General features: G+C 52.9%; 1 protein-coding gene and 1 long non-coding RNA gene across 2 annotated transcripts in view; one reads left to right on the top strand and one right to left on the bottom strand.

The window, feature by feature from the left end:
- LOC146421086 (uncharacterized) overlaps positions 1 to 27592 on the bottom strand; it is a 453431-nt gene that overhangs the window by 270995 nt on the left and 154844 nt on the right. The window lies entirely within an intron of this gene.
- The window catches only part of LOC146421092 (uncharacterized), a 73552-nt gene continuing 55543 nt past the window's right edge, over positions 9584 to 27592 (top strand). Inside the window, exon 1 of the mRNA XM_085047655.1 lies at positions 9584 to 10785. Coding sequence (XP_084903781.1) covers positions 9584 to 10785 — 1202 coding nt within the window. The remainder of the gene's footprint in view (positions 10786 to 27592) is intronic.

Genomic DNA, 27592 nt, shown 5'->3' with positions numbered 1-27592 from the left:
AAGGGGCAATCAAATAAGGCAGCCTGAACATAGCCTCATAGGGGGAAGCTCCCAAGTCAGCCCGTGGTCTGGCTCTAATCCTTAACAGGGCTAGTAGAATGCATTTTAACCAATTCATTTGTGTCTCTTCCATTAATTTTGTTATGGTGTTCTTAAGTGTTTGATTCATCTGCTCAACTTTCTCTGAGTTCTGGGGATGCCATGATGTATGAAGATGCCACTTTACCCCCAAAGCTTCCATTATCTGGTGTAAAACCTTTGAGGTGAAATGAGGACCTGGGTCTGAGTCAATGGTATTGAGCACCTCATACCTAGGCATGCCATTCAGCATCAGAGACACCTTTGCCTTGCTTGTCCCCACCTGCCATCACTGCCTGCAGTGTTCTGCTCTTACTGTAGCCTGGGGACACTTTCTCAGTTGTGTCTGTTAGTGGAAACCATTTAAACTACAAGGAATCTCAAGGTTCCAACATCATTCTGAGTTCTTCAGAAGTTTTTTGCACACACCCTGAGGGACTGAGTCTGATGCAAACAGCACCAAAGCCCCACGAGGGTCATTCAAGTCCCTGTGCTGTTGCTGTGCTGCTGAGCTGGGCTGGGCTCCTGGCACAGAGGAGCTCCTGGCAAGCGGCAGCGCTGCAGAGAGACAGCTCTGCCCAGGAGCAGCTCCTGTGCACAGCCCAGCAGGGCTGGGGCACTGCCAGGCCATCTCAGGGACACGAGCAGGGCACACCCAGAGCTCACAGGTACTCAGCATTGGCAGGGGCTGTGCCATGGCCCAGAGGGGGCTGTGTCATAGCCATGGGCACCTCTGGGGCTGTGTCAGAGAGCCACAGAGCAGCTGTGATGTCAGAAAGGAGCTGTGTGACATCACAGACTGGGTTGTGTGAGGTCACAGATTGGGCTATGACATCCCAGAATTGGTTGTGTGAGGTCATGGAGCAGCTACAGGATCATAGAGGGGACTGTGTGACATCACAGGGCAGGCTGTGATATCGCAGGGTTGCTGTATGACATCAGAGCAGGCTGTGCAGTAACAGAGTGAGCTGTGCAACATCATTGAGTGGCTGTATGGCATCACAGAGTGGGCTGTGTGACATTACTGACTTGCTTGTGACACCACAGAGCAGGCTGTGACATCCTAGAGCAGGGTGTGATCAGTGACATCATAGAGAGGGCTGTGGAATCACTGCTTGGTTGTGTCTCATCAAAGAGCAGGCTGTGACATCAGGGTGTGGCTGAATGTCATCATACAGCAGGCTGTGAGGTCAGAGAGTAGACTATGTGACACCACAGGGTGGTGATGTGACATCATTGAATGTGCTGTGACATCACAGGACAGCTTTATGTGACCATAGTGAAGGCTGTGCGAAATCACAGAGTTGCCGGTGTGACATCACAGAGTGGGCTATGACAACACAGGGCGACTGTGTGACATCCCAGGGTAGCTGTCTGAGGTCACTGGGGAGGTCACTCTGCCCCAGCCCCCCCCACAGTTCCCCCAGACAAGTCCAAAGCTGCTCGTGAACAGCAGGGTCCCCTGTCCCACCCTGGTCCCCCCTGCCCCCCAGTGCCACAGCCTCCCCCAGAGGATGTTCCACGAGATCGACCCCCAGAGCCTGACACGGGGACAGGGCCCTGGGGTGTGGGACTCGGGGACAGGGACCCCCTGGAAGTGTCCCCATGTCCCCCAGGGCTCCTTCACCCTCTCCCAAACGAGGGCTTGAGAGCACTTAAAAAATCCCCAGCAAGGGATCAGCAAAAACCAGATTTAATACTAAGTGACAGCATAACAAAGTTCCTTGGCAAGAGTCACTCTGCTCCTGACTGGACAGTTCAGGCACAGCAGGGGAAAAAGCAACAAGAGAACCAAAGAAAATCCAATCAAACCAGAAATGAACTGAGAACTGTCCCTGTGTGTGTGTGTGTGACAAAAGGACAGTGAGGGCAAGGATAAAAGTAATATAGCCTAAAAGCTTAACAGCCCTCAAATTTAACAGAACTTAACTTCTACATTAACCTTAACTTACACCTTAAACTTAACAACTTAGCAAAAGAACATCCCTTAGCAGCATTTCACTTAGCTCATACCTTATGACTGAACCTCACTTACAGGCCTAACTCACTCAGATATCCAAGGCACTTCAACACCTCCCAGAGCAGCATTTCTCCCCCATTTCCAGAGCACAGGCACACGTGTGTGCACACAGACAGAAAGAGGCAGTGCCAGGGAGCTGTCAGAAATTGCCCTGGAGGGCAGGGAAAGGCTCACTGTGGATGCTTTTGCATCTCCCCAGCAGGCGAAGGGTTGAGCCTGGAGGAGTGGGGGGTTCGGCCCAGGGTCCCTCGTTGTTCGGGGATGCCCCGAGTGCAGCAAACGGGAGAGTTCCCGGCTCGGAGAGGCCCCACTCAGAGGGAGCTCACTGCTCCAGGAGAGCTCCAAGGGGCTCCTTTTGGAGCCCTGTTGATAGGGCCCCAAGAGATGGGCTTCAGTCACAGCAATGTTTCATCCTGGCTGCACTTCGCATCAACAGCTTTCTCTGACACTGTGAGAACAGGGATGTTGTGCCACTGAGGGAAGGAAAACAGTTCCCAAGGCTGCTCCTAAAGAAAGCAGGAGCTGGTTGGACAGCAGCAGTGCCTGGGAGCAGACAGTGTTTGTGATCAGCTGCAGAGGAGCTGAGCCCAGGGGCTGTTGGCCAAGGCTGAGGCCTAACGAGCATTTCTCAGATCGCAGGGCAGCCTGAGAAGGGGAGGGAGGAATGCACCACCCCAGGGCCCCATGGAACTAAGGAGACCATTGTGACACTGTGGGGCCTTGTGGGAACGAGAGACCATTGTGACACTGCTGAGCCTCATGGAATCATGGAGACCACTGTGACATTGCAGGGCCTCATGGAACCAAGGGGACCATAGTGACTGTGTGTGGCTCCATGGAACCAAGGGACCATTGTGACACTGCAGGGCTTGTGGAACCAAGGGCCAATTTGACACTGCTGGGCCTCATGGAAGCAAAGGGGCCATTGTGACCCTACAGGACCTCATCAAACCTCGAGGCCACTGGGACACTGCAGCACCATAAAGAACCAAGAGTCCATTGTGACACTGTGGAACCACAGGAGGCCATTGTGACACTGTGAGACGCCTTGGAGATGAAGGTCCATTGTGACATTGCAAGGCCTCATGGAACCATGGAGAGAATATTGAGATACTTCACAGCCTCATGGAGCCAGGGAGACATTGTGACAGTGCAGGGCCCTGTGGAACCAAGAGAACATTGTGACACTGTGGGGTCCCATGGAATCAAGAGCACCATTGTTACACTATGAGGTCCCATGGAATCAAGGGGCCTTTTTGACACTGCTGGACTGCATGGAAACAAAGCTCCATGGTGACACAGAGTGGCCTCATGAAATGAGATGCTGCAGAACCAGATCAGATTATTATGACACTGCAAAACCCCATGGAACAAAGGGGCCATTGTGACACTACAGGGCCCCATAAAGTCAAGGGAACATGGCACAGGTCTGCCTGGTTTGGTCTCCAAGGGGCCGCCTGACTGTTCCAACTGACCTTGACATGTTGAGAGTCGCTTCTCTTGTGCCACTGAAACACTGGGGCACTCTGCCTTCCTTCCTGTGGAAATGAACTGTCCTTCTCCTCCAGGCACCCATGGCCAGAATTGGGATTGCACCACCACATTTCCCTCTATTCACAGACAGTTCCCATAGGAATATTGCCTTTTACTTAGAGTCCACAAACAACTGTAATTCCTTTCAAAGGTCTCGTTGAGAAAGTTGTTTGGGGCCTTACACCTGCACTCACCATTCCACAGCCCACATCCCACTGCTCCCAGGAGAGCCACAAGCATCCTGTGAGGCCACAGACCCCCATTCCCAGGGCATGGGAGTCAGGGCTTGGCTGTCCTGCTTGGCACAGCCCAGGCAGGGCTTTCACAGCCACATTCCACAGTTCATTTCCCACCTGGACCCTGTGGTGCCTCTGCGTTCTGCTTCCCCAGCCCCAGGGATGTTCTCCTTGTCTACTCATTGCCCCCACAGTCTCTTGGCAGGGATGGCCTCAGTGGGGACTGCTGACATCCTCAGCAACTTGGAGGTTGCTGCTGAATTTTACCTCTCAAGAGGCTTTTTCAGCCTTTAGATCTTCAGGAATTCAATGCTTGAGGGCTCATTAACATTCAAAATAGCTTTGCCAGGCTCGGAGCCAGGAGAGAGGCCAGGCAGGACTGGCCATTACTGGGAACAGGCCCTGAGCCCCACAGCAGGATGGAGCTGGGGCACAGCCAAACTCACCTGCAAACGTGGGCTGAGCAGCCAGGGCTGGCAATGGCTGTGGACAGAGGCTGCGGCTGACAAATGTCCTGGGCTCCCTCCCTGCTCTGTGCGTGCCACCAAGGGCACAGAGCAGCCTCCTGTCTCGGCCACTTGCCTGTTTTCCATCCCTTCCCCAGGCCCTGGCTCTGCCCCACAAGCCCTGGGCTCAGTCCTCCCCCTGCGCGCTCACACAGGCTGAGATGGACACTGATGGGTTTCTCTGCCAGCTTCTCTCAGCCCAGCCCAGCTCCCTCCAAGCTCTCCCAGCTGCCCTGAGCTCTCTGCAGCACCAAGGGCAAACATGGCAGTGCTGATAACCAGGGAGACCACAGCCAGGTGAGGGAGGCATGTGGAAAAGGCTTTGTGCTGTCCCTGCTCAGAGGGGATCCTCAGCACAGCCCTGAACATCTGCACATAGGAGAAAACAATGAACACAAAACAGCCAGAAGTTATCCAAGCAGTAATGACCATGAGCCAAAGCTCCCTGAGGCTGGAGTGTGAACAGGAGTGCTTGAGGATCTGGGGCACTTCACAGAAGAACTGGCCCAGGGCATTGCCCTGGCACAGGGGCAGGGAAAATGTATGGGCTGTGTGCAGCAGAGCAGTGAGAAAGCCACTGGCCCAGGCAGCTGCTGCCATGTGGGCACAAGCTCTGCTGCCCAGGAGGGTCCCACAGTGCAGGGGTTTGCAGATGGACACAGAGCGGTCATAACACATGATGGTGAGGAGATAATACTCTGCTGAAATGAAAAACAAAAAATAAATAGCTGGGCAGCACATCCTGCATAGGAGATGTCCCTGTTGTCCCAGAGGGAATTGTGCATGGCTTTGGGGACAGTGGTGCAGATGGAGCCCAGGTCAGTGAGGGCCAGGTTGAGCAGGAAGAAGAACATGGGGTGTGCAGGTGGTGGCCACAGGCTACGGCACTGATGATGAGGCTGTTGGCCAGGAGGGCAGCCAGGGAGATGCCCAGCAAGAGGCAGAAGTGCAGGAGCTGCCGCTACTGCATGTCTGTGAATGCCAGGAGGAGGAAATGGTCATGGGGCTGCTGTTGGACATTTGCTGTGTCTGGCCATGGGGACCTGTTGATGGAGAAAAGGACAGTGACAAGTCAGGAGAGGCTGTTTTGAGCCAAACCTCTGCCATTCCCTGCAGACTGTCCCACTGGGACTCATCCACCCTTGTTCCTTCTCTGGGAAAACCTTCATCCAGGTTCCTGCCTGAGCTCCACTGGTGCTGTCTGAGTGTGCCATGAGCAGCCAGGCCTGTGTGTGGGGCTCTCGAGGAGCCATCCCTGCCCTGCTGCCCTGGGATTGTGGCCATGGGGCAGAGGGACAAGGCTGAATATTCAGGATTTGTCAGGGGAATCCCTCCTAATGCAGAGAGGCTTGGTAGCATTTTCACTCACAGTTCCACAGGATAGCAGGAGGGAGTTTTAAGGAATGTTTTCCTACCCACACATCATTCCTGGTTCTCGGTGGTTAAGAAATCCCCAGCATTTCTGCTGTACTCAGAGTTTGACACTGAGAGATGTGAGAGGCAAAGGGATTCCCTGTGGCTCAGGGCAAGGTGAGGGGCTGGATGGGCTTGTTCCCAACTGCCCTGGGTTTGCACCTTTGGCTGCAATCAGAGCACAATCACACTCCCCTGTCACCCTGGGAAGAAACCAGACCCTGCTGAGAGCAGAGGGATCACTGAATGTCTCACCCTCTCCAAAGGTCTCTCAGCAAGGTCTCAGCCCCTCCTTCTGCCAAGGACACTCACTGTTCCCTTGGCAAACCCAAAAGCATTTCCTCACTTGTGGCATCTCTGCACTTCCCCATGGGACATTCAGGGAACTCTCAGAGACTCTGGCACAGATTTTCACCCAGGAGGGAAGCTCAGAGCTTGGAAGGACACAACAAGGAGATCCCCAGGTGTGCTCATGATGGCATCTCAGGGGGGGAGGCTCAGCTCCTTCCCCTTTCCCATCAACTGCTTTGCCCACAGCCCCACAGGTCACAGGGAAGCTTGGACACCCCATTCCCATGGACACAGCTGCCTGGGAGGAATCCCAAGGGCAGTGCCTGCCTCAGCTGCTGCAAAGCCCAGAGCCTCCCTGAGAGCACCAGATAACAGTGACAGTATCAGAGGAATGCAGAAACAAGAGAAGATGTTGTGGTGCTGTGCCTGAGAGGGCAGGGCAGGGACAGCCTGGCACTCAGGACAGTGTTCCCTGTCCCCAGCTGTGCACGGCACCTCCCACACACCAACAGTGCCTTGTCCCTGTCAGTGCTCACAGAGCCCATCCCACCCTCTGTGCACTCGCCTGGCCCTACAGAAACCTGCCTGTCTGCAGGGCTCTGCCTGGGGGAGGCTCTGTGTGCAGGTGGGCAAGGGCAGCTGGCAAGAGCCCTGCTGGGCCCTGCAAAGGTGCTGCTGCTGCTGTCCTTGGGCTGAGCAGTGGCTGAAGGCCCTTGAGGAGGCTCCCAGCAGACACACTGAGCACCCAAAGGTACACATCAGGAGTTATTGTTCTTTGTTTCTGCAACCCTCGGCCCGGGAGCATCGCCCCCCCGGGACATCCCACAGGTGAGCAGGCAGGGGGAGCTCAGCCCAAATATCTTGGGCGATGCCTGGGGTTCTTTTTGGGAGGGGGGATTTTTGGACCTTGTAGGAATGGAGCACCTAACTCCAAATATCTTCGTTGGCTGCCCGGTAGGGTTTTTCTTGGGGGGGGAGGGTGGATTTTTGAATCTTGCAGGAGTCTAAAGAAGAGTTGCAAATACCCCTTGGGGGGATATGGGGGAGACCCCAGCATGTGGGATTTTTAGGCGATCCCGGTGGTGTCTGCTGGGAGGGATGGGATGGGATGGGATGGGATGGGGCCTGGGAAGGGTTGGATGTGGATTGGAGTGTGGGATGAAGTCTGGGGGAGGGGGATGGGTGGGATGGGGCGTGAGATGAGGCAGCTGAAGGTTGGGGGTGATGAAGCCGGGGGGACCCCACTCCTTAAGGGCTTGCGGGGTATCCGGCAGCTGTGAGGGAGTTTTGGGGTACCCCTGATCCTTCGGGGGTGGCACTGGCAGCGGGGGACACGTGGCTCCGGAACCTCTGGACCCCACCTGCGCCCCCCCTCGCCCCCAGCGCCCCCGGGAGCGGAATTCGGGGAGGGGGGAGGTGGGGGGCGCCCAGGCCGGGCCCCCCTTGCTGTCCCGGCAACTGGGGGCCGAGTGCGGGGGGAGCCCCGCGGGCATTGCCCGGCCCTGCCCGGCACGGCTGATGCCGCCCGCCCGCGCTGCGCACTGCTCCGGACTGGTGCTGCCAGTGCCGCGCGGGGCGGGGCCGCTTTGGGGACCCCCCAGGGCAGAGCGCTTTGGGCTGCTGTGGGGCTCTGGGCACCTGCAAAACCGGCGCTGGGCACGGCAAGAGCGTGTGGGGGCAGCTGGGGCCCTACTGGTGGCACTGGTGGCGCTGGGAGTCCCCCCGGCCGCGGGGTGAGCGGGGGGCGTGGTGAGAAGGGGGGCTGGGAGCCGAAATGGAGCGAAATGGGGATTGGGACCCCCAGAGTGGGCAGGAGGGGCCTGGAACCCCCAAAACCTGTCATAGGGGAGGGGGGTTTCAGGATTGAGGGAATGATGGTGCAAGGGCAGAAGAGCAAGGGAAAAGAGGGGGCTGGGACCCCCAAAGAGAGCGGGAGGGGGATGGGACACCCCAGTTGAGTTGGGAGGGGTCTGTGGATTGGGAGAAGGATGGGAAAGGGGAGGAGAGGGGAGGGAAAGGTGGGGTTGGCACGGAAGCAGGGCAGTTCCATGGGGGTCCAGCCCTGTCCCCCAGCAGTGGATCCCTGGAGCAATTCCCTGGGGCTCTGGGGGAGGTGGATCTGCACTGGGGGTCCCCAAGCCTCCTGTCCATCCCTGGGGCTGATCGGGGGCTTCCCCCCACCCAGCAGCCAGTGCTGCAGCAGCCGAGGGGCAGAGGAGGGTGGGGAATGGAGTTCTGGGGTGGGAGCAGAGGAGGAGCAGAGGAGGAAGAGGAGGGAGAGAGGAGGAGGAGCAGGAAAAGGAGGAGCAGGAGAACCATGAGATTTCACCACCCACTGTGTCTGCAGCACCCCTGGCTCTGGGATCATTGCCTCCCCTGCATTCCACAGGTCATCACAGAGGGGGAGCTCAACCCAAAGCTATCGGGGGTCTCTGGTTGGGGTTTTCTTTTTAGAGGGGTTTTTGGAACTGGCCCAGTCGGGAATTAAGCGCCAGATATCTTTGCATGTCCCTGGCAGGGATTTTTTGGGTCAGAGGGTATGTTTGGATCTTGCAGGACTCCAAAGCTGAGCCATAAATGCACCTTTGGTGGAATATTGGGGGTGGTCCATGTGGGAATTTCTTGGTATTGTTAGGACAGGCCATTGGTTTTGGGGATCCCTGGGAGAGCCCAGGGAGGTGGAATGCAGGACTCCCAGAGTGCAGAGAGCAGAGAGGGGCAACACCGGAGCTGGGGGACCCCTGGCAGCCTGGAGGGGTGGGGGAGGCTGGAGATGAGGCAGGGCTGGGACACTGTGACACTGAAAGGGGCAATGGGGAGAGGGGGAAGCCCCGAGTGCCTGGAGTGGGGGGAGCCTGCAGAGGGGGACCCTGGGAGCCCTTGGAGCCAAAGCAGAATCAGGGAAGAAGGGACCCCTGGGAGCACCAAAACCCCACGGCATCCCTAATCTGGACCCAGGAGAAGGAGGATCCCTGGGAGCCCCAGCAGCTTTGGGAATGGGAAACCCCAGAACCCCAAAGAGAGGAGACTGGAAAGGGGGAACTCCTGGGAGGCTTTTTCTGAACTCATTTTTATTTTAGGAGGATTTTATAGACACAAAACACCTGGTGACTTCTAGAGATAGACTTGGGCAGGAGGAACCCCCAACCCAAGGCACTCACACCTTTTTTTTACCCAAATGAGGATTTCCAATTCCCAAAACTTGGCCAGATGGAGAAGGTGGAAGCTGTGAGGAAGAGGAAGATGCCCCAGGACAGCCAGGCAGGTGAGGAGGAAGTCACTGCCCCTTTCCTGCTCTCTTCTCCTCCATCTCCCAGCTCAGCATCACCCCTGGCTGCAGGACAACCCTGCTGCTGACTCTGTCCTGGTAGGGATAGACTGGGGGGATCTCCTTCCCCTTCCCTCTGGCATGGAGGCAAATCCCAAATCCTCTCCTTGTCCTTCCTTCCCCAGACAACGATCTGAGGAGAAAGACCAGGGAGGACAAGTCCTTATGGCAGGACCTCATGAAAGAGGCCATTTTGAGCAGCTCCATGACTCTGGAATCCAACCAGGAGGAAAAGTCCCAGAGATGCTGCCCAAGGAGGGGCTGCAAACCCAGCCCAGGGTGCTCTGAAGAGAAAAGATCCGCCCTGTGCCAGGAAGTTGGCAAGAGCTTCAGCCAGATTTCGGAGCTGGAGATTCCTGAGAAGCTTCATGAGACCGAGAAGCCCTACGAGTGTGGGGAATGTGGGAAGAGCTTCAGAAGGATCTCCCAGCTTATGGACCACCAGCGGATCCACACCGGGGAGAAACCCTATGAGTGTGGGGAATGTGGGAAGAGCTTCAGCCAGAGCTCCAGCCTGATCTGTCACAAGAGGATCCACACTGGGAAGAGACCCTATGAGTGTGGGGAATGTGGGAAGAGCTTCAGCCACAGCTCCCACCTGATATGTCACAAGAGGAGCCACACTGGGAAGAGGCCCTATGAGTGTTCCGAGTGTGGGAAGAGGTTTCACACCAGCTGCAATCTCCTCCTCCATGAGCGGATTCACACACAGGAGAGGCCCTTCCGCTGCCCTGACTGCAGGAAAGGCTTCAAGCGCAACTCCCACCTCATCACCCACCAGCGCATCCACACAGGGGAGAGACCCTATGAGTGTGGGGAATGTGGGAAGAGCTTCAGCCACAGCTCCCACCTGATATGTCACAAGAGGAGCCACACTGGGAAGAGGCCCTATGAGTGTTCCGAGTGTGGGAAGAGGTTTCACACCAGCTGCAATCTCCTCCTCCATGAGCGGATTCACACACAGGAGAGGCCCTTCCGCTGCCCTGACTGCAGGAAAGGCTTCAAGCGCAACTCCCACCTCATCACCCACCAGCGCATCCACACAGGGGAGAGACCCTATGAGTGTGGGGAATGTGGGAAGAGCTTCAGCCAGAGCTCCAGCCTGATCTGCCACAAGAGGATCCACACTGGGGAGAGACCCTATGAGTGTCCCGAGTGTGGGAAGAGGTTTCAGACCAGCTCCAATCTCCTCAAGCACCAGCGGATTCACACAGACAAGAGGCCCTTCCGCTGCCCCGACTGCAGGAAAGGCTTCAAGCGCAACTCCCACCTCATCACCCACCAGCGCATCCACACAGGGGAGAGGCCTTACAAGTGTCCTGAGTGTGGGAAGAGCTTCTCCAGGAGCTCTCACTTGACCAGACACCAAGAGAGGCACCAGTAAGGGAAGCCCTGCGAGTGCCCCGAATGGGGAAAAGCTTCATGCACTGCTCGATATTCATCCCCCATCTGAGGACCCTCATTGGGAAGAGCCCTGGTGACCCACACTCCCAGTGACCCAGTGTTGTGGTTTGACCCTGGCCAAATGCCAGGCACCTATGAAATCTGCTTTCTCTTCTATCCCCTGCTGCAGCTGTGCAGAGCAGAGGGGAAAAAGAAAACCCTAACACACACACACATACACACAGACACACACACACACACAGGGGTTATGAGTTGTGATAATGAACCAGGCAGGATGCAATGAAGAGCAAAACAGGCTGAGAACTTAAAGTTGCAAAGTGATTTATTGGTAACCTAACCCTAAACAGAGTAAGCTCTTAATACACTACTCAGGCCCCTCCTTCTTTCCCACCAATAGCACAGGGGGTTGTGGCGGGCAGGGTATGGGTTTTTTGGTTAGTCCATGACCAAAATATCTTCTGCTGTTCAGGGAGAGGAGTCCTTTACTTAGCCATGGGTCCCTCCCACTGGAGACAGTCCTCTGCAAACTTCTTTGCTGTGGGTCCAATCTCTCGAGCAGCAGCCGCTGGAATCTGCTGCCCCATGAGTTCTTGTCCACAGGGTTCAGAGCTCCGAGCCCAGGCCAGGCTGTTTCCATCCCAAGGAACAAGGCCTTTCCCTGCACTGGGACTCCCACTGGATCACAGCTTCTTCCAGGCATCCACCTGCTCCTCTAGCGTGAGCACCTCCCCACGGGCTGTGGGTGGATCTCTGCACCCCTCGTGGACCCCATGGGCTGCAGGGGGACAACCTGCTTCACCATGGTCCTCACCACGGCCAGCAGAGAATTTTCAGCTCCAGTGCCTGGAGCACCTCCTCCCCCACCTTCTCCACTGACCTTGGTGTCTCCATGTTGTTTTCCCTCACATATTCTCACCTCCTCCTCATCCTCTGTGTAAAAAGAAGTGCTTGCTCACATTGTTTTGATTTCTTCTTAAATATGATATCCCAGAGGTGTAACCAACATCTCTAATTGGCCCAGACTTGGCCAGCAGCATGTCCATCATCTTCAGAGCCATCAGAGATTGGCTCTGCTGGACATGGTGAAAACTTCTAGAACATTCACCCAGGACACAGAGGAGCCATTTTTGTGCCCCACCCCACCCAGTAGCAAAAACTGGGCTAAGCAAAACCAACTCATGAGCACAGGGGTGAGTTTTCTCCCAACCCTTCAGCCACTTCTTCAGGCCTACCACAACAGCTTTTGAAGGGTTTAAGTTTCCCCTAGATGCTAAAGATAGCTTGCTGATGTTCTGGGCTGAGCAAAACTAACATACTCAGGTTGGGAAGGCACCTGGCTGGTGGCTTCCATGTCCTCCTGATTCCCTGTGGCCACCTGGACAAACGCAGGGGCAGGAACATCCATCGGGACTCAGATTGACTTCTGAAATTCATTGGGAAGAGCTGATTTATTAATGTTACACCCTAAAAATTGTTACCTGCTGTGTAATTGTTTCTTCTGGTGGCATCAAGAAATGATGGATGATCTTGGAGGTATTTTCCAACCTAAATGATTTCCTTCTTCACCTTGTAACAACAACCAAAGCTGAGGTAAAATAAAGAAATGAAACAAAGAGATCTAAAGCTGCACCATTTTACTGTGGATTTGGGGGTGAATGTGGGGTTCAGGGGAATATTCATGAGGATTTGGATGTTCTGGGGCTGCCCAGGCTGGGGGAGAGGACAACAGTCTCATAGTTCCAGCAGAATGTGTCCACCTGAGCCCATCTGTTGTCCAGGAATTCCAGTTGTCTGTCCCAGTCCCTGGCCTGGGTCTCCCCATGTGGGATGTGCCCTCCAAAGTGCCCAAATCACTGCTGAATTGCCCAAGCTGCTCCCAGCTGTGGATGTTCCTGTCCACCACGATCTCCTGGTCAGTGTCATGGGGGGTGGGAGGGGATTTAGGGAATCCTGGGGGAATTAGGAGGGGCTTTTGTAGCTTTTGGGGGCATTTGTGGTGCTGAGAGGGAGTATGGCAGGCTCTGTGAGAGAGGTTTGGGGTCCTGGCTGGGCTGTGTGACTTGGAGAGAATTTGGGTGGGTGTAGGGGGAGATGGGAATGGGGTTATGGTGGCTCTTGGGCCCATTTATATTGCAGGGAGTGGTTTGTGTGACACCTCCCATCCCAGTGTCCCCCCTTTTCCCTCCCCACAGGGCTCCTGACCCAGCTCCTGCTCCCCCAGGAGGGAATTTGGGGAGGGGGCAGAGGGGGTGCACAGCCCCCGCCGGGGGACGACCCTGAGCCATTGCCCTTTGTTTAGCACCAACCTGGGCTTGGGGCTGCAGGAGGAAGAGGCCGATGGGAAGCAGATCCTGCAGGTGGGACAGTGCTTGGGGTCAGGGCAAGGTCCTGCCCTGCACACCTGGCTCAGGTGTGACACTGCCCCGGGAAGGGAGCGGGACATTCCCATCCCCACGGATCAGGGCTGTGAGCAGCACTTGGAGCACAGACATGGAAATACTGGGAGGAACTGGGAGCACACTGAGGGTGTGAATTATCCCCACCACCACCTTTCCAGGACAGCCCTGGATCTGAGAAATGCTCGTTAGGCCTCAGCCTTGGCCAACAGCCCCTGGGCTCAGCTCCTCTGCAGCTGATCACAAACACGGTCTGCTCCCAGGCACTGCTGCTGTCCAACCAGCTCCTGCTTTCTTTAGGAGCAGCCTTGGGAACTGTTTTTCTCCCCTCAGTGGCACAACATCCCTGTTCTCACAGTGTCAGAGAAAGCTGTGGATGCAAAGTGCAGCCAGGATGGAACATTGCTGTGACTAAAGCCCATCTCTTGGGGCCCTATCAAAGGGGCTCCAAAAGGAGCCCCTTGGAGCTCTCCTGGAGCAGTGAGCTCCCTCTGAGTGGGGCCTCTCCGAGCCGGGAACTCTCCCGTTTGCTGCACTCGGGGCATCCCCGAACAACGAGGGACCCTGGGCCGATCCCCCCACTGCTCCAGGCTCAACCCTTCGCCTGCTGGGGAGATGCAAAAGCATCCGCAGTGAGCATTTCCCTGCCCTCCAGGGCAATTTCTGACAGCTCCCTGGCACTGCCTCTGTCTGTCTGTGTGCACACATGTGTGCCTGTGCTCTGGAAATGGGGGAGAAATGCTGCTCTGGGAGGTGTTGAAGTGCCTTGGATATCTGAGTGAGTTAGGCCTGTAAGTGAGGTTCAGTCATAAGGTATGAGCTAAGTGAAATGCTGCTAAGGGATGTTCTTTTGCTAAGTTGTTAAGTTTAAGGTGTAAATTCAGGTTAAGGTAGAAGTTAAGTTCTGTTAAGTTTGAGGCCTGTTAAGCTTTTAGGCCATATTCCTTTTATCCTTGCCCTCACTGTCCTTTTGTCACACACACACACAGTGCCAATTCTCAGGTCATTTCTGGTTTGATTGCCTGGATTTCCTTGCTTTTGTTGTTGCTTTTTCCCCTGGTGTGCCTGAACTCTGCAGTCAGGAGCAGAGTGACTCTTACCAAGGAACTTTTCTGTGCTGTTGCTTAATATTAAATCTGGTTTTTGCTGATCCCTTGCTGGGGATTTTTTAAGTGCTCTCAAGCCTTCGTTCGTAAGAGGGTGAAGGAGCCCTGGGCCAGGCTCTCGTCCTGGGGGACACAGGGACACTGCCAGGGTGGTCCCTGTCCCCCTGTCCCACCCCCCAGGGCCCTGTCCCCCCTGTCCCCGTGTCAGGCTCTGGGGGTCGATCTCGTGGAACATCCTCTGGGGGAGGCTGTGGCACTGGGGGGCAGGGGGGACCTGGGGGGACATGAGACCCTGCTGTGCACGAGCAGTGTTGGACTTGTCTGGAGGGACTGTGAGGGGGGCTGGGGCAGAGTGACCTCCTCAGGGACCTCACACAGCTACCCTGTGATGTCACACAGCCACCCTGTGTTGTCATAGCCCACTCTGTGATGTCACAGGCAACTCTGTGATTTCACACAGCCTTCACTATGGTCACATAAAGCTGTCCTGTGATGTCACAGCCCATTCCATGATGTCACGTCACCACCCTGTCATGTCACACAGTCTACTGTCTGTCCTCACAGCTTTCTGTATGATGTCATTCAGCTACACTGTGATGTCACAGCCTGCTCTTTGATGAGTCACAACCAGTCAGTGATGCCACAGCCCTCTCTCTGATGTCACAGATCACACCCTGCTCTAGGATATCACAGCCTGCTCTGTGGTGTCACAAGCCAGTCAGTAATGTCACACAGCCCACTCTGTGATGCCATACAGCTACTCAGTGATGTTACACAGCTCACTCTGTAACTGCACAGCCTGCTCTGAGGTCATACAGCAACCCTGTGATATCAGAGCCTGCCCTGTGATGTCACACAGTCCCCTCTGTGATCCTGTAGCTGCTCCATGACCTCACACAACCAATTCTGGGATGTCATAGCCCAATCTGTGACCTCACACAACCCACTCTGTGATGTCACACAGCTCCTTTCTGACATCACAGCTGCTCTGTGGCTCTCTGACACAGCCCCAGAGGTGCCCATGGCTATGACACAGCCCCCTCTGGGCCATGGCACAGCCCCTGCCAATGCTGAGCACCTGTGAGCTCTGGGTGTGCCCTGCTCGTGTCCCTGAGATGGCCTGGCAGTGCCCCAGCCCTGCTGGGCTGTGCACAGGAGCTGCTCCTGGGCAGAGCTGTCTCTCTGCAGCGCTGCCGCTTGCCAGGAGCTCCTCTGTGCCAGGAGCCCAGCCCAGCTCAGCAGCACAGCAACAGCACAGGGACTTGAATTACCCTCGTGGGGCTTTGGTGCTCTTTGCATCAGACTCAGACTCAGTCCCTCAGGGTGTGTGCAAAAAACTTCTCAAGAAGAAAAACTTCAATTGAAACCCTGGAGTTCCTTGTTGTTTAAATGGTTTTCACTGAGAGACACGATTGAGAAAGTGTCCCCAGATTGCAGTTAGAACAGAACACTGGAGGCAGTGATGGCAGGTGGGGACAAGCAAGGCAAAGGTGTCTCTGATGCTGAATGGCATGCCTAGGTATGAGGTGCTCAATACCATTGACTCAGACCCAGGTCCTCATTTCACCTCAAAGGTTTTACACCAGATAATGGAAGCTTTGGGGGTAAAGTGGCATCTTCATACATCATGGCATCCCCAGAACTCAGAGAAAGTTGAGCAGATGAATCAAACACTTAAGAACACCATAACAAAATTAATGGAAGAGACACAAATGAATTGGTTAAAATGCATTCTACTAGCCCTGTTAAGGATTAGAGCCAGACCACGGGCTGACTTGGGAGCTTCCCCCTATGAGGCTATGTTCAGGCTGCCTTATTTGATTGCCCCTTTTAGCACAGGTGCATATACTGAAGGAGAGAATATCACCAATAACTATATTCATGCAATTGCCATCACTCTGGAAGATCTAATGAAGTGAGGATATCTGACCGAAACTATGCCCATAGACTTTAAGATCCATAAAACTGAGCCAGGTGACTGGGTTTTAATCAAAGTCTGGAGGGATACACTGCTAACTGCTGAATATGAAGGTCCTTTTCAGGTTCATGCAATGAACACCACGGTCCAAACCAAAGAGAGGGGTTGGAGTCACATCACCCGAGTGAAAGGGCCAGTTCCAGCTCCCACTGAGTGGTCAGTCACTGGACAGACAGGAGGTCTGAAGCTGACCCTGTGGAAAAGACCTAAGGAATTGACCACCCTGTGACCACCACTGAGCTATATCAAGTTTCTATGCTTAAAAACTGCTTGTGAGATTCTATTATAAGATTTAACCACTACGAGTTGAGCCAATTGTTCCAAAGTTCCCAGTTTATCTTGTTAATTATAATAATTTCACTGTTCTGGTGTTTTTCTTAAGTGCCACCAAAAGTGAAAAGTGTAGAGCATTCCCCATGTATCTGGACAATTAGACCCTAAACAATTGTGAAGAACCTGGTTTCAGGAAAAGGAGAAGATGAGTCCTGAAGGAAGATACCACACCCAGGTAAAGAGAAAGCACGGAGGGGGCAAGACTGCGTCAGGCTCTGCCTTTGCCAGACGAACCATCCCCACCTTGGGAGGAGCCCCCATAGGTGTGAGGGCTGGGAGGGTATCCTGTGCCAGACCCCTGTGGCTAGCTTGGGTATTGAGTATCCACCTCCTGGGAAGCTGTGACAAGTGCTATTATCCCTTGTATGCAGGGCATGTTACAAAGTCACTTGTAAGGATACATACATATCTGAACACCGAGTGTATCAATCTTCCTGAATTACGAACTTGAGAAGAAGAAGGGAAAACATATTGGCTAACCGAAAACACAGGGAATTGCAAACAAAAATTGGGTGGAGAATGCCCTGTAAAAGAAGAATGGATTTGTTTCGAGCATGATCCAGAGGGAGGCTTGACAAAAAGTAGAAATGTGGAAGACTGAATTACATAGAAAGAGCTAAAAAAAGGAGTGTGGGATGTTGAAGAAGAAGGCATGATACCATATGGGAAAAATCTATTTCTGGACATGGTAGAGAGAATAAGCAAAGAATTTAGTGTGTTCAGTTGCTGGATTTGTGGAGGTACCAAGATGACTGAAATGTGGCCATGGGAGGGTATAAGTTTAAGGGCATGCGATGTGTTAAAGTGGATGAAAATGGAAAGAGATGTATTAGCTGCAAGAAGTCGATGGGGACAATGGAAATTATGAGCCAAAACCATTGGTGAAGAGTGTATATGGAGAAAAGGACCAAAGCATCACACAGAGGTTGGCCAATTATCGTGCAAATGTTACCTAGTTACAGATGGCAGCCATACCCGGTGGATACCGAAAGCCCCTAACCTGTGCTGGTCTAGAGAAGGAGGAAAGATGGGGTGTGTGTACATAAATCACAAAGGATTATATGAATGTATTGCAAAATAAGTAAATCCATTCCTAGATGTCCCAGGAATTTCAAAATTTTGGGAAGAGATAAAAAGGGAAGATTACAACTTTTGGGAAGCTCCAAAATGTTTATTCTGGTTACCTGGGGATACTGCTTCTGCTACCTTACCTCAAAATTGGTCAGGAAGTTGTGCATTAGCAGTGATTAGACCTTCTTTCTTTCTATTACCCTGGATTCAAGGACGAGAGTTGGGAGTCCTACTTTATGATTAACTAGAATGACAAAAAAGAGATTTAATAGGGGGAACTCAGAAGAGGGCAGATGACCAATTGACCCCAGAAAGAATCATCAGTACTTATGGGCCACTTGGGCCCAAGATGGTTCTTGGGGGTATAGAACCCCTATTTATATGTTGAACCGCATTATCAGATTACCAGCAGTCCTCAAAATCATAACAAATCAAACCACCCTGGCAATAGACCTTATAACAGCACAGCAAAACCAAATGAGGGTGGCGATAAATCAGAATAGACTAGCCCTAGATTATCTCCTGGCAGAAGAGGGTGGAGTGTGTGGAAAATTTAACTCACCAGAATGTTGCATGGACATTGATGACCACAGGGAAACTATTAAGAATATCACTCATAACATCTGCAAACTAGCACATGTGCCCATCCAAAAGTGGATTCCCCTTTTTAAAGCAAATTGGTGGGAAAATTTCTTTAATGGAGGGTGGATAAAAAGAATAGTGTTTATTGGTCTGTGTGCTTTAACAAGTATTATTTTTCTCCTGTGTGTAATCCCCTGCATGATATGGATGATAACAAGTATTACCCAAAACACCCTAGAAAAGATGACCCAAGAAAAATTGATGGTAATGAAAGAGAATTGGGAAGAGGGAATCAATGAAACTGCTAAAGAAATAGATGAAAAATACCAGAAACTGAGAAGTTTGTATGGGAACTAAGGGTTCATCAATTGGTGTGACTTTTCCTTGATGCAGGCAAAAGCCTGATCAAAGGATGAGAGGGGAGACTGCTATAAATGAGTTTCAGTTCACTGAAGTTAATTATACCCATGAGTTAATAATATGTTAATGAGTTCATAAGGTTAATTATAAAGTTAAATTCATTATATTACTTATGTTGGTTAGTAGGCAGCAAGATGCTGTACTAAGTGTAACATTTAAACACACCCATTAAATGAATGTGCATGAAAGCACCCATATAAAGGAAGATGTTTCTAGAATATCCCACCAGAAGAGGGTGATGTCATCAAGAACGCGGATTGGACCAGACGAGAACCAACCAGGAGAGACCTAGACCGTGATTGGACAGGAACGCACCAGAGAAACGAGCCAATCACATTTGGACAAACGAGCCAATGAGACGAAGGATCCCAAATGGACCAATGGGGTGTAATAAGCGAGGCTATAAGAGTGACCCAGTGCTTTGCACCTGGTCCTCTGCCCTTTGGGATGTGCGAGGGAGAGCGCCCAGCATCGAGTGTGCTGTTTTCTCTGCCTTGTCACGAGAAATACTGAGCTTAACACTTCTGTTCTTTGGCTGTTAATTGATAAATAGCTGTTCTTCACAAGCCGAGGAGTGAGTCATGTTGCTCACCACGCCTTGGTTCCCCCCTTGTCACCAATGCCAGGCAGTGTCCAGCATGGCACATTGTGGCATCCTGGAGCTTTCAGCTGCACAATGTGTGTGGCCAAGCACGTGTCCCCTCAGGCTCCTTGTCTCAGGAGATTTTCAGCCAGGCTGCAAGAGCTGCATTTGCAAATGGATTTGAGTGCTGCAGCACCTCTGCAGGCACCTGACACAGCCAGTGGGATCCAATGTCCTGGCAGGAAAATCCCTGTGTGCCTCACAACGAGTTCCACAAAACAGCCTGGCAGCTGCTGGCCTGCAGAACAGAGAGTTCTGGAAAATCTCCTTGGCATGGCTGAGAGCTCTCCTCCCTGCAGAGATCCTACAGAATGATCTCTGCACCAGGGCAGCTCTCTAGGAGGAAAAGTTGACACAAGAAAAGGAGCTTTTGCATCAGACCAAGGCCTTGTGGCACAAGTCACAAGCACTTGGTGTCCCTGCATCCCTCCCGCCCCAGGCAGCGCCTTTCTCCTCTGCCCCACACTGCACACACTGCAACGCCCCAGAGACCAAAAGGCTTCAGCCTTCAGCAGTTTCCCCCAAATCAATGACTACAGCACAATGAAAACAACAAGCGCTTCTGATTTGTCAATTCCATCATTTTATTTCAATTAAAGCATCTTATGGAACCTGTTCTAACTGAGCAAGAGCTACAGCTCAACTGCCTGAGGAACATATTCCAGAGGAACATATTCCAGGCCAAATGCTAAATAATATTATCTATCATAAAAAAAAGAGCTCCCTAGCAGTTTTCTTTCCCAACTAATGTCTAGTTTAAAGCTTCAGAACTCTTTACCTTGTTTAATTAATTAATTTTGTTAGTATAGTTATTATGGTTTAATTTTATTGAATTTAGTTAGTTTGTAAGTTAATTATTTTTATTAATAATTAATTTTTGTTTCTTAATTAAACAGGAAAAGAGGGCATGAGAGGGCCTTTATCCAATTATCCCTAATTCTAGAAGAGAGCTCTACTAACATCTAGCCCTATTTTAACCTACAGAATTTAAGTCTAATAAATTCTCTTACTTTGGCTCCTCAAGTTTTTGAGGTAGCAAGTACAATGGCACCTCAGTCTTGAGCCTCCTGGCCCTGCAGCAGATGGACATTGCCACCCAACTTGGTGGCATCTGCAGAATGACTGAGGGTGCCTTCAGTGGTCTTGTCCAGGTCATTGGAAATGTCACTGCCAATGTCAGGGTTTGGTTACTCAGACCAGAACCCTGACTTGCTTTGGCACTTGCTTTGGCACGTCTTGTTTCCTGGTCACCTCCATGTCACAAAGAAGGAGAAGCAGGTTCTTTGGCTGGGGCCTTGCCAGAGTGGTGAAGGTGCCTTTGAACCAGATTTTTTGGGGAAGGGAACCTCTCCATCCCAAGCCTGCCAGTTGCATGCCAAGAGCTGTGAGGGATGCCTGGGACAATGCAAAGGCACTGCAGATCCTCCAGCCAACACATCCACTTCCTGCAGGGCCTGGCTCAGGGGCTGTGCACAAACACACATGGAGCAAAGGAGAGCAAGGACAGAGCGTTCCAGAGCTCATTCCAGTGCTCATGCCTCCGTGGGTGTTACACCATTGGCATTCCCACGGAGCCATGGTGGGATGGCTCCTCTGACTGGAGCACTGGAATGAGGTGTCTGAGGCTCCCAAATGCCCTGAGCACCCTCCTGAAGTGGGACAGCTGCCACTCGGGGACAGCCACAGCCACAGCTGAGCGCAGGCCTTGCAGATGCTTAACCACCTGTGTCACTCTAGGAATTGCTGTCCCCAAGTGCCATCTGGAATGTCCCATAGGAGGGACCCTGAGGCACTGTCTGTCATCCTCTATCCTCCAGGCTGGGTGGCTGCATTCCGGCCACAAGTCACTTGGGAGGGACACAGAGCCACTGTCCTCGTCAGCGTTCCCACTCAGGTCTCTGTCTTCAGCCCAGGCCTCTAATGGGAGAGACCCTGAGCCACTCTCTGCCTCACTGCTCCAGCTCAGCTGTGTCTTCAGCCCATGACCAACATGGCAAGGAGCCTGAGCCATTCTCTTCCTCAGTCCTCCTGCTCAGCTCTGCATCTTCAGGCCATGCCTCACCTGGGAGGGACCCTGAGGCTCTCTCCTCCTCAGTGCTCCAGCTCAGGTGTGTGATCTCTGCCCAGGCTGTGCCCAGCCCTGGCAAACTGCACACAGACCTGAGCTTGTTTGAGCTGGACCACTCCTCAGCTGGTGCCCCTGACAGGCATGGCTCTGCTTCTGCCCCTGCCCAGGGAGATCTTCCAGCTGACTGGGCAAGGGGCTTGGGGGCACTGGTGCATAACTGGGTATGGAGTTAAGGCCTTTTCCTTACTGTGAGGGGCTCTGCTGGGCAGAGCTGGGCCTTGGCCTGTGGCTGTTCATGGATGAAGGTTCCTGTGCTCTGCCCATCCCTCACAGGGCCTCACAGGAGGCCTCTCTTCTCTACTTCTCCAGCTTCGATCTCATTTGTGTTCCACTTCCCAGTCTTCCTCCAGGATGACACAGGACTTCTCATCAATCTATGGTTCTGTCAGCACAGTCCCTGCTGCTGCCCCTGCCCCCTGCCCACCCAGAGCTTCCAGCTGGCCGGGCTCCGGGCTGGGGGGGCAGCAGGGGCTGTGCGGGGCAGCTGCCCGGCTCTCCGGCCCCAGTGTGGGGGCTGCTGCTGCCGTCCCTGTCCCCGTGCCCTGATGCGGGGGCCGCCGTGTCCCCGGCTGCTGGCCGCGTCGCCGGATCACAGCCGCCATCCCGCTCAGGATGGCACGGGAGCCGCGCCGCAGCGAGCGCAGCAGAGCCTGGCCGCGGCCCCTGGGGCTGTGCGGGGCTGCCCGGCTCTCTGCTGCTGCCGTCTGCGCCACAGAGGCAGCACAGGAGTCACGGTGCTCCTCAGCTTCCTGCGGGGCTGCCCGTGACTCGCAGTTGGACAGCTGCACGGAGCAAGAGAAGGATGAGGACCAGCTGGCCCTCTGCGGTGCAAACGGCCCCCCTGGCACAGCAGCTCCCTCCGTGCCCGCAAGCCCGCCCCGAGCCCCGAGGCAGCTGCCTGCTAGCCCATCCCTCACCTTCTTGCCTTCTGCCAAACATCAGCCACTTCTTGGGCTGCACGTCGCTGCTCATCTCCTTGTCCGTGGACATCTTGGAGTCGCTCCGATGCTACCCTAGCCCGGGGAGATGCTGTCTCCAGACGGAGCTGCTCCCCTGGCAGTGAGCACCCCCAGCCATTTGGTGCCCTTTTATAGCCTCCCGCTCACGCCGTGTCCCCAGGTGTCACAATGGGCTCTGGGCACACGCAGCCACACGTCACAAAGGAGCCTGCAAGGCGCTGCTGTCCCCACGGGCCACTCCCCAGCAGCCCCAGGACAGCGGCGGGCTAGGAGGGCTCAGAACCAGCTGCAAACCGGCTGGAACCGGCTGGGACAGCAGTGTGCAAAGAGGGCGGTGACAGAGCTGTCACACAGCCTCTCGCAGGGACACATCAGGGACTGCAAAAGCAATCAGTGCATGTGCCACAGCTTTAAAAAACTGTGTTTGCACATAATGCACAGCTGTAAAGTTCTAGAAGGCATCACTGCAGGCTTAAATTTGTTTGTAAATAATTTAAAGGTAGAAGTTATTGTGGAAACTATTCCAAAAAATCCTTTTTCTGTCCAAAAAATCTTTTTTTGATGTCTATTAACTCTGATAATTGCACACTCAGCAGAGAATTCCTTTCTCAATTCAGGATAGAGGCCCCACTGAAAAATGCAGAGGCTCTTGCACATGGAACATGTGAAAACCCAAGTTTAGGGTCTAGAACTGTGGTGTGCAAATACTGGGCTCATTGGGAAAAATTTTTTCCTTCCACCATAGTTGAGAATTCCATCATTTGCCCCTTTAGAATGAAGAATAAAACAGAGGAGAACTCCCACGGTTCAGGAGGCAAAGGAAAGAACTCCAGAGATGAGCTGCTGGAATACAATTTTAAAAAAGGCTGAAACGTTCACAGAGCTCCATTTGAAACTGGGAAATTGCAAGAGGAAGTGATGGTGAATACTCCCATTTCAGAGGGCTTGGATGGGCTCTTGGGAAGGACTTGTTCCCTGGGAGGGTGGGGAGGCCCTGGCACAGGGTGCCCAGAGAAGCTGTGGCTGCCCCTGGATCCCTGCAAGTGTCCAAGGCCAGGTTGGACACTGGGGCTTGGAGCAGCCTGGGATAGTGGAAGGTGTCCCTGCCCATGGCAGGGGGTGGCACTGGATGGGCTTCAAGGTCCCTCCCAACCCAAACCGTTCTGGGCTTCCATGACTGTCTCGTTCTACAAACTACTGTGAAACATTTCACATCAGCATTGAGAAGCCAAGTCCATCCAAAGGATAATATTTGATGCATTTACATCTGTTAGAATTTTGTCATGACTGTGGAATGGGAGATTCTTCTAAAATGTAATAGAGGGATCTTAAAATCTTTCAATATAAGGATTTAATGTATGCTATCTTCAAATGATGACTCTGAATGAGACTGCATGTGGCACCCTCCAGTATTAATTTAACAATTAATTCTTCAGGATATTTGAATGACAGTGAATTTCCTGTCATTCACAAACTCTGACACCGAAATTTCTTGAAAGTCAGAATAGAAAACAAGTTGGATTTACCTCTCCAAAAGACAACATATATTTTATAATTTTCAAATTATAAACATGTGAAAGTAGAAGAAGAACCCAGTGAAGCAAATTAGGAAGAACAGAGCTCTCTAAGGGATCCCTGAATTTTTCTTCACAGTAAATCACAGGAGCTCTCTTAAGCATTGAGTAAATGCTTAAGTAAATTGAGTATCCATTAAGCATTGAATAAAATAAGCATCTGTGATTTCTAGGCTCATTGTCATGCAAGTTTTTTAAAGTTATCCATAAACCCTTTAAATATGTTTGGCATTTCTATCTCGTAGAAGCTGTTGGGAAACTTTTGTTACACTCCTTGAGGTGAATAAAACACAAACTTGTTCTGAAATATTGCAAAGCAAAGCACAGACAATTGGTGTCTCGGTTCAACCCAGGCAGCACCTCACAGCCCCTCGGTCACTCCCCACCAGTGGGATCAGGAAGAGAGATGGGAGGGTAAAAACTGGAGTGGGTTGAGATCAAGGCACTTCAACAGGGAAAGCAAAAGGCACCACATGAGCAAAGCAAAAGAAGGAATTCTTTCAGCCCTTGCCAGGGCTGGGCAGCTGTTCAGCACCTCCAGGAGAGCAGGGCTCCATCCCACAGAACAGTGACTTGGGAAGACAAAAGCCATCCCTCCAAACGTCCCCCTTCCTCCTTCTTCCCCCCACTGCATATCCTGAGCATGAAGTGACATGGTCTGGGATATCCCTGGCGTCACAATGATGCCTTAATAATTTTGGGGTTTTTTTCTCTTCATATGTCTGTAACTTGGTGTTAGTTCTGTGCTCTTACAGGATGCTGAAAACCTCTGTTCCAACACATTTAACCAAAACAAAGCTCTCTGGATAGAGATTCAAGGACATATTTGTTACCCTAGGGCCCAAAAATACCTAAACAACAGTGGAAAGGGGGGAGCAGGGCCTTGGGTGGTCAGTGTCATTGCCTGAAGGTGTGATTAGGGAATTAGGGACCAATATGCTAATAAGACAAAACTTATAAAAGATAAAGAGCTCGTGACCTGGTGTCCATTTTGGGTGTAGACCCTGAGGGAGACTTAGCTTGCCCAAATGTACCTTGAAGGCCTTGAATAAATTTGTCTGCTTTTAATACACCTAATTGTTTTGGCATCTGTTTCAGGTAGCCTCTTCCAGGCATCAGAGTCACCCAGAGATAAAGGACTGAATGTCTGCTGTGACCCATGAGAGCTCTGCAGCCCCAGGGGACACAGCAGGGACAGGGAAAGGAGTGTGGGCAGTGCCTCCTCTGAGCCTCAGGGAACTTCCAGAGGAGGATCCAGGGTAGCCCCAAGGCCATCTGGCAGGCCTGGAACAAGGCAGGCAGCTCTGAGCAGCCTCCATGGCTCCAGCAGAGCTCGTGTGGGAGGGCTGAGTGCAGGGAGCACCATCAGCTGCCTGTGTGTCCCAGCTGGAGCAGCAGAGCCCAGCAGAGGCAGCCCATGGCCCCGGGCAGCACAGCCCCCGTGCTCTGCAGAGCAGCACCCCCAGCTCTGTGGGGCTGTGGGGAGCAGGGCAGGGGCTGCAGCAATGGCTGCTCAGGCCAGCACAGCCATGATCCCCTGGGAAAGGCTCTGTGGGCAGCTGGGATGTGCCAGGAGAAGAGCAGGAGCCCTTGTGTGTGTGCACAGGAGTCCTGGCAAGAGCTGGGGCAGCAGGAGCTGCCTGAGGAGCCCCGGGGCAAACTCTCTGCTGCTGTCCTGGGCAGTGGGGCTGTCCTGGGGCTGCAGGAGATGCCAGAGCTGAGCATCTCCTGAGCATTCCAGACACAGAGTCACTGTCCCTGACCTCCATTGCTTCCCATTCTTGCTGCAGGGCCAGATAGGACTGGGCTGCTCTGCTGGGCTGGGGCAGAGGTAGGGAGAGGCTGGACTGGGCAGTGCCAGGCAGAGGAAAACAATGGACCCTTGGTCATACAAGTCCAGGCAGTGTCAGAATGGTTCCATGGAGCCCCAGTGTGTCACAATGATCTCCCTTATTCCATGGGCCCCCAGAGTGTCACAATGTCCCCTTGGCTCCACGTGGCCCTGAAGTGTCCAAATGGTCTCCATGGTTCCAGAAGGCCCTGCAGTGTCACAATGGCCCCTTGGTTCCATGATGCCCCACAGTGTCACAATGGCCCTTGTTTCTATGGGGCTCTGAAGGACCCCAGAAAGGTCTCCTTGGATCTGCAGTATCACAGTGGACCCTTGGCTGCATGAAGTCCCAAAATGTCACAATGCTCTCCTTGGTTCCATGGTTCTCCACAGTGTCACAGTGTCCCTTGGTTGGTTAGGGCCCCATGATGTCACAATGGCCCCTTGGTTCCATGAGGCCTTGCAATGTCACAATGGTCTCCTTATCTTCATGGGGCCCCACAGTGTCACAATGGCACCTTGGTTCCTTTAGGCCCCACAGTGTCACCATGGTCCCCTGGGTTACATGAGGCCCTGCAGTGTCACAATGCCCCTTTGGTTCTATGGGGCCCTCAGTGTCTGTTTTGCTTGTGGGCAGTGTCAGTACCAAAGACAGAGACACCAACTGAGGGAACAGTGTAATTTATTATAACACAAAACTGCAAGGAATTATGAAAGGATAAGCTCAGCAATGCACAGAATCCTTAGCAAAGAATCACAAAAGGGTGAGATCAACAATGCACCCAGTCATCACTACCAAAGATTGGGATTAAGAAAGATCCATCACCAGTTATCCTCAGACTTTACTATCACCCAGACCCACACATCAGCTGGGGAAGCTGTCACAGCCAAGGACTGCAGAGCCACTCTGGACACTGGCAATTCCTACTGCTGTGTCCAGCCACAGGTGAGGCTTCCAACCTCGCTGGGAGAGGGCCCAGCTTGGAGAGTGCTGAACAAACAAACTGACAGCACTTCCAGTGCAGGAACATCTGGATTCATTCTCCTCTTGGATTCTCCCAAAGCCTGGCCAGGGCTCCAGGAGGAACCAAGGGAGTTGACTTTGACCATACACCTCAAACCAGGCCAGATGTTGGATTTCATGGCCTTGTTTAGCTTCTAAATACAGAAAAGTCAATACATGATTCACTAATCAGTGGATACATCTATCAAAACCCAAAGATCATGCATATTTCAGTGATGAGAGGATACAAAGATAACCTTAGGATGGAATGTTCATCAAGAGGTCACCTTTGGCTCAGGGTCTGTTGTTCAGGCCTCAGTCAGGCCTCTTGTTCAGGCCTTGGCACTTCAGGGATGTGGTTTAGTGCTGGGCTGACAGTGCTGGGTGAACGGCTGGGCTTGATGAGCTCAGAGGTCTTTTCCAACAGAAAGGATTCTAGAATTCCAGGATTCTATCTGCTCCATTCAGCCTGGTCCATGTTAGCAGCATTAGTTTGCTAATGCCAGGGGCTGTGCTCAAAGTGAGCTCCATTTGCTGCTGCTGCTGCTGCTGTGTGGTCATTTGTCCAGCCCTGCCCCAGACTCAGGGAGCAGCTCCAGGCCCTGCTGCTGCTCCCTCAGGATCAGCCACAGTTTGGTTGTTGCTCTCAATGCCAGCAGAAGCAGTGGCTGAAGCAGCAGGTGCTGACAGGGCCCCAAGCCCCGGAGCCAGAGGGGTCCCTTGGCTGTGGGGCTGGGAGGGAGCTGCCCCTTGTTCTCA

This window comes from Lichenostomus cassidix, unplaced genomic scaffold, assembly GCF_008360975.1.
Source record: "Lichenostomus cassidix isolate B80296 unplaced genomic scaffold, HeHo_3.0 HiC_scaffold_43, whole genome shotgun sequence".
In the NCBI taxonomy this organism is placed as follows: domain Eukaryota; kingdom Metazoa; phylum Chordata; class Aves; order Passeriformes; family Meliphagidae; genus Lichenostomus; species Lichenostomus cassidix.
This window is presented reverse-complemented; position numbering and strand designations above follow the sequence as displayed.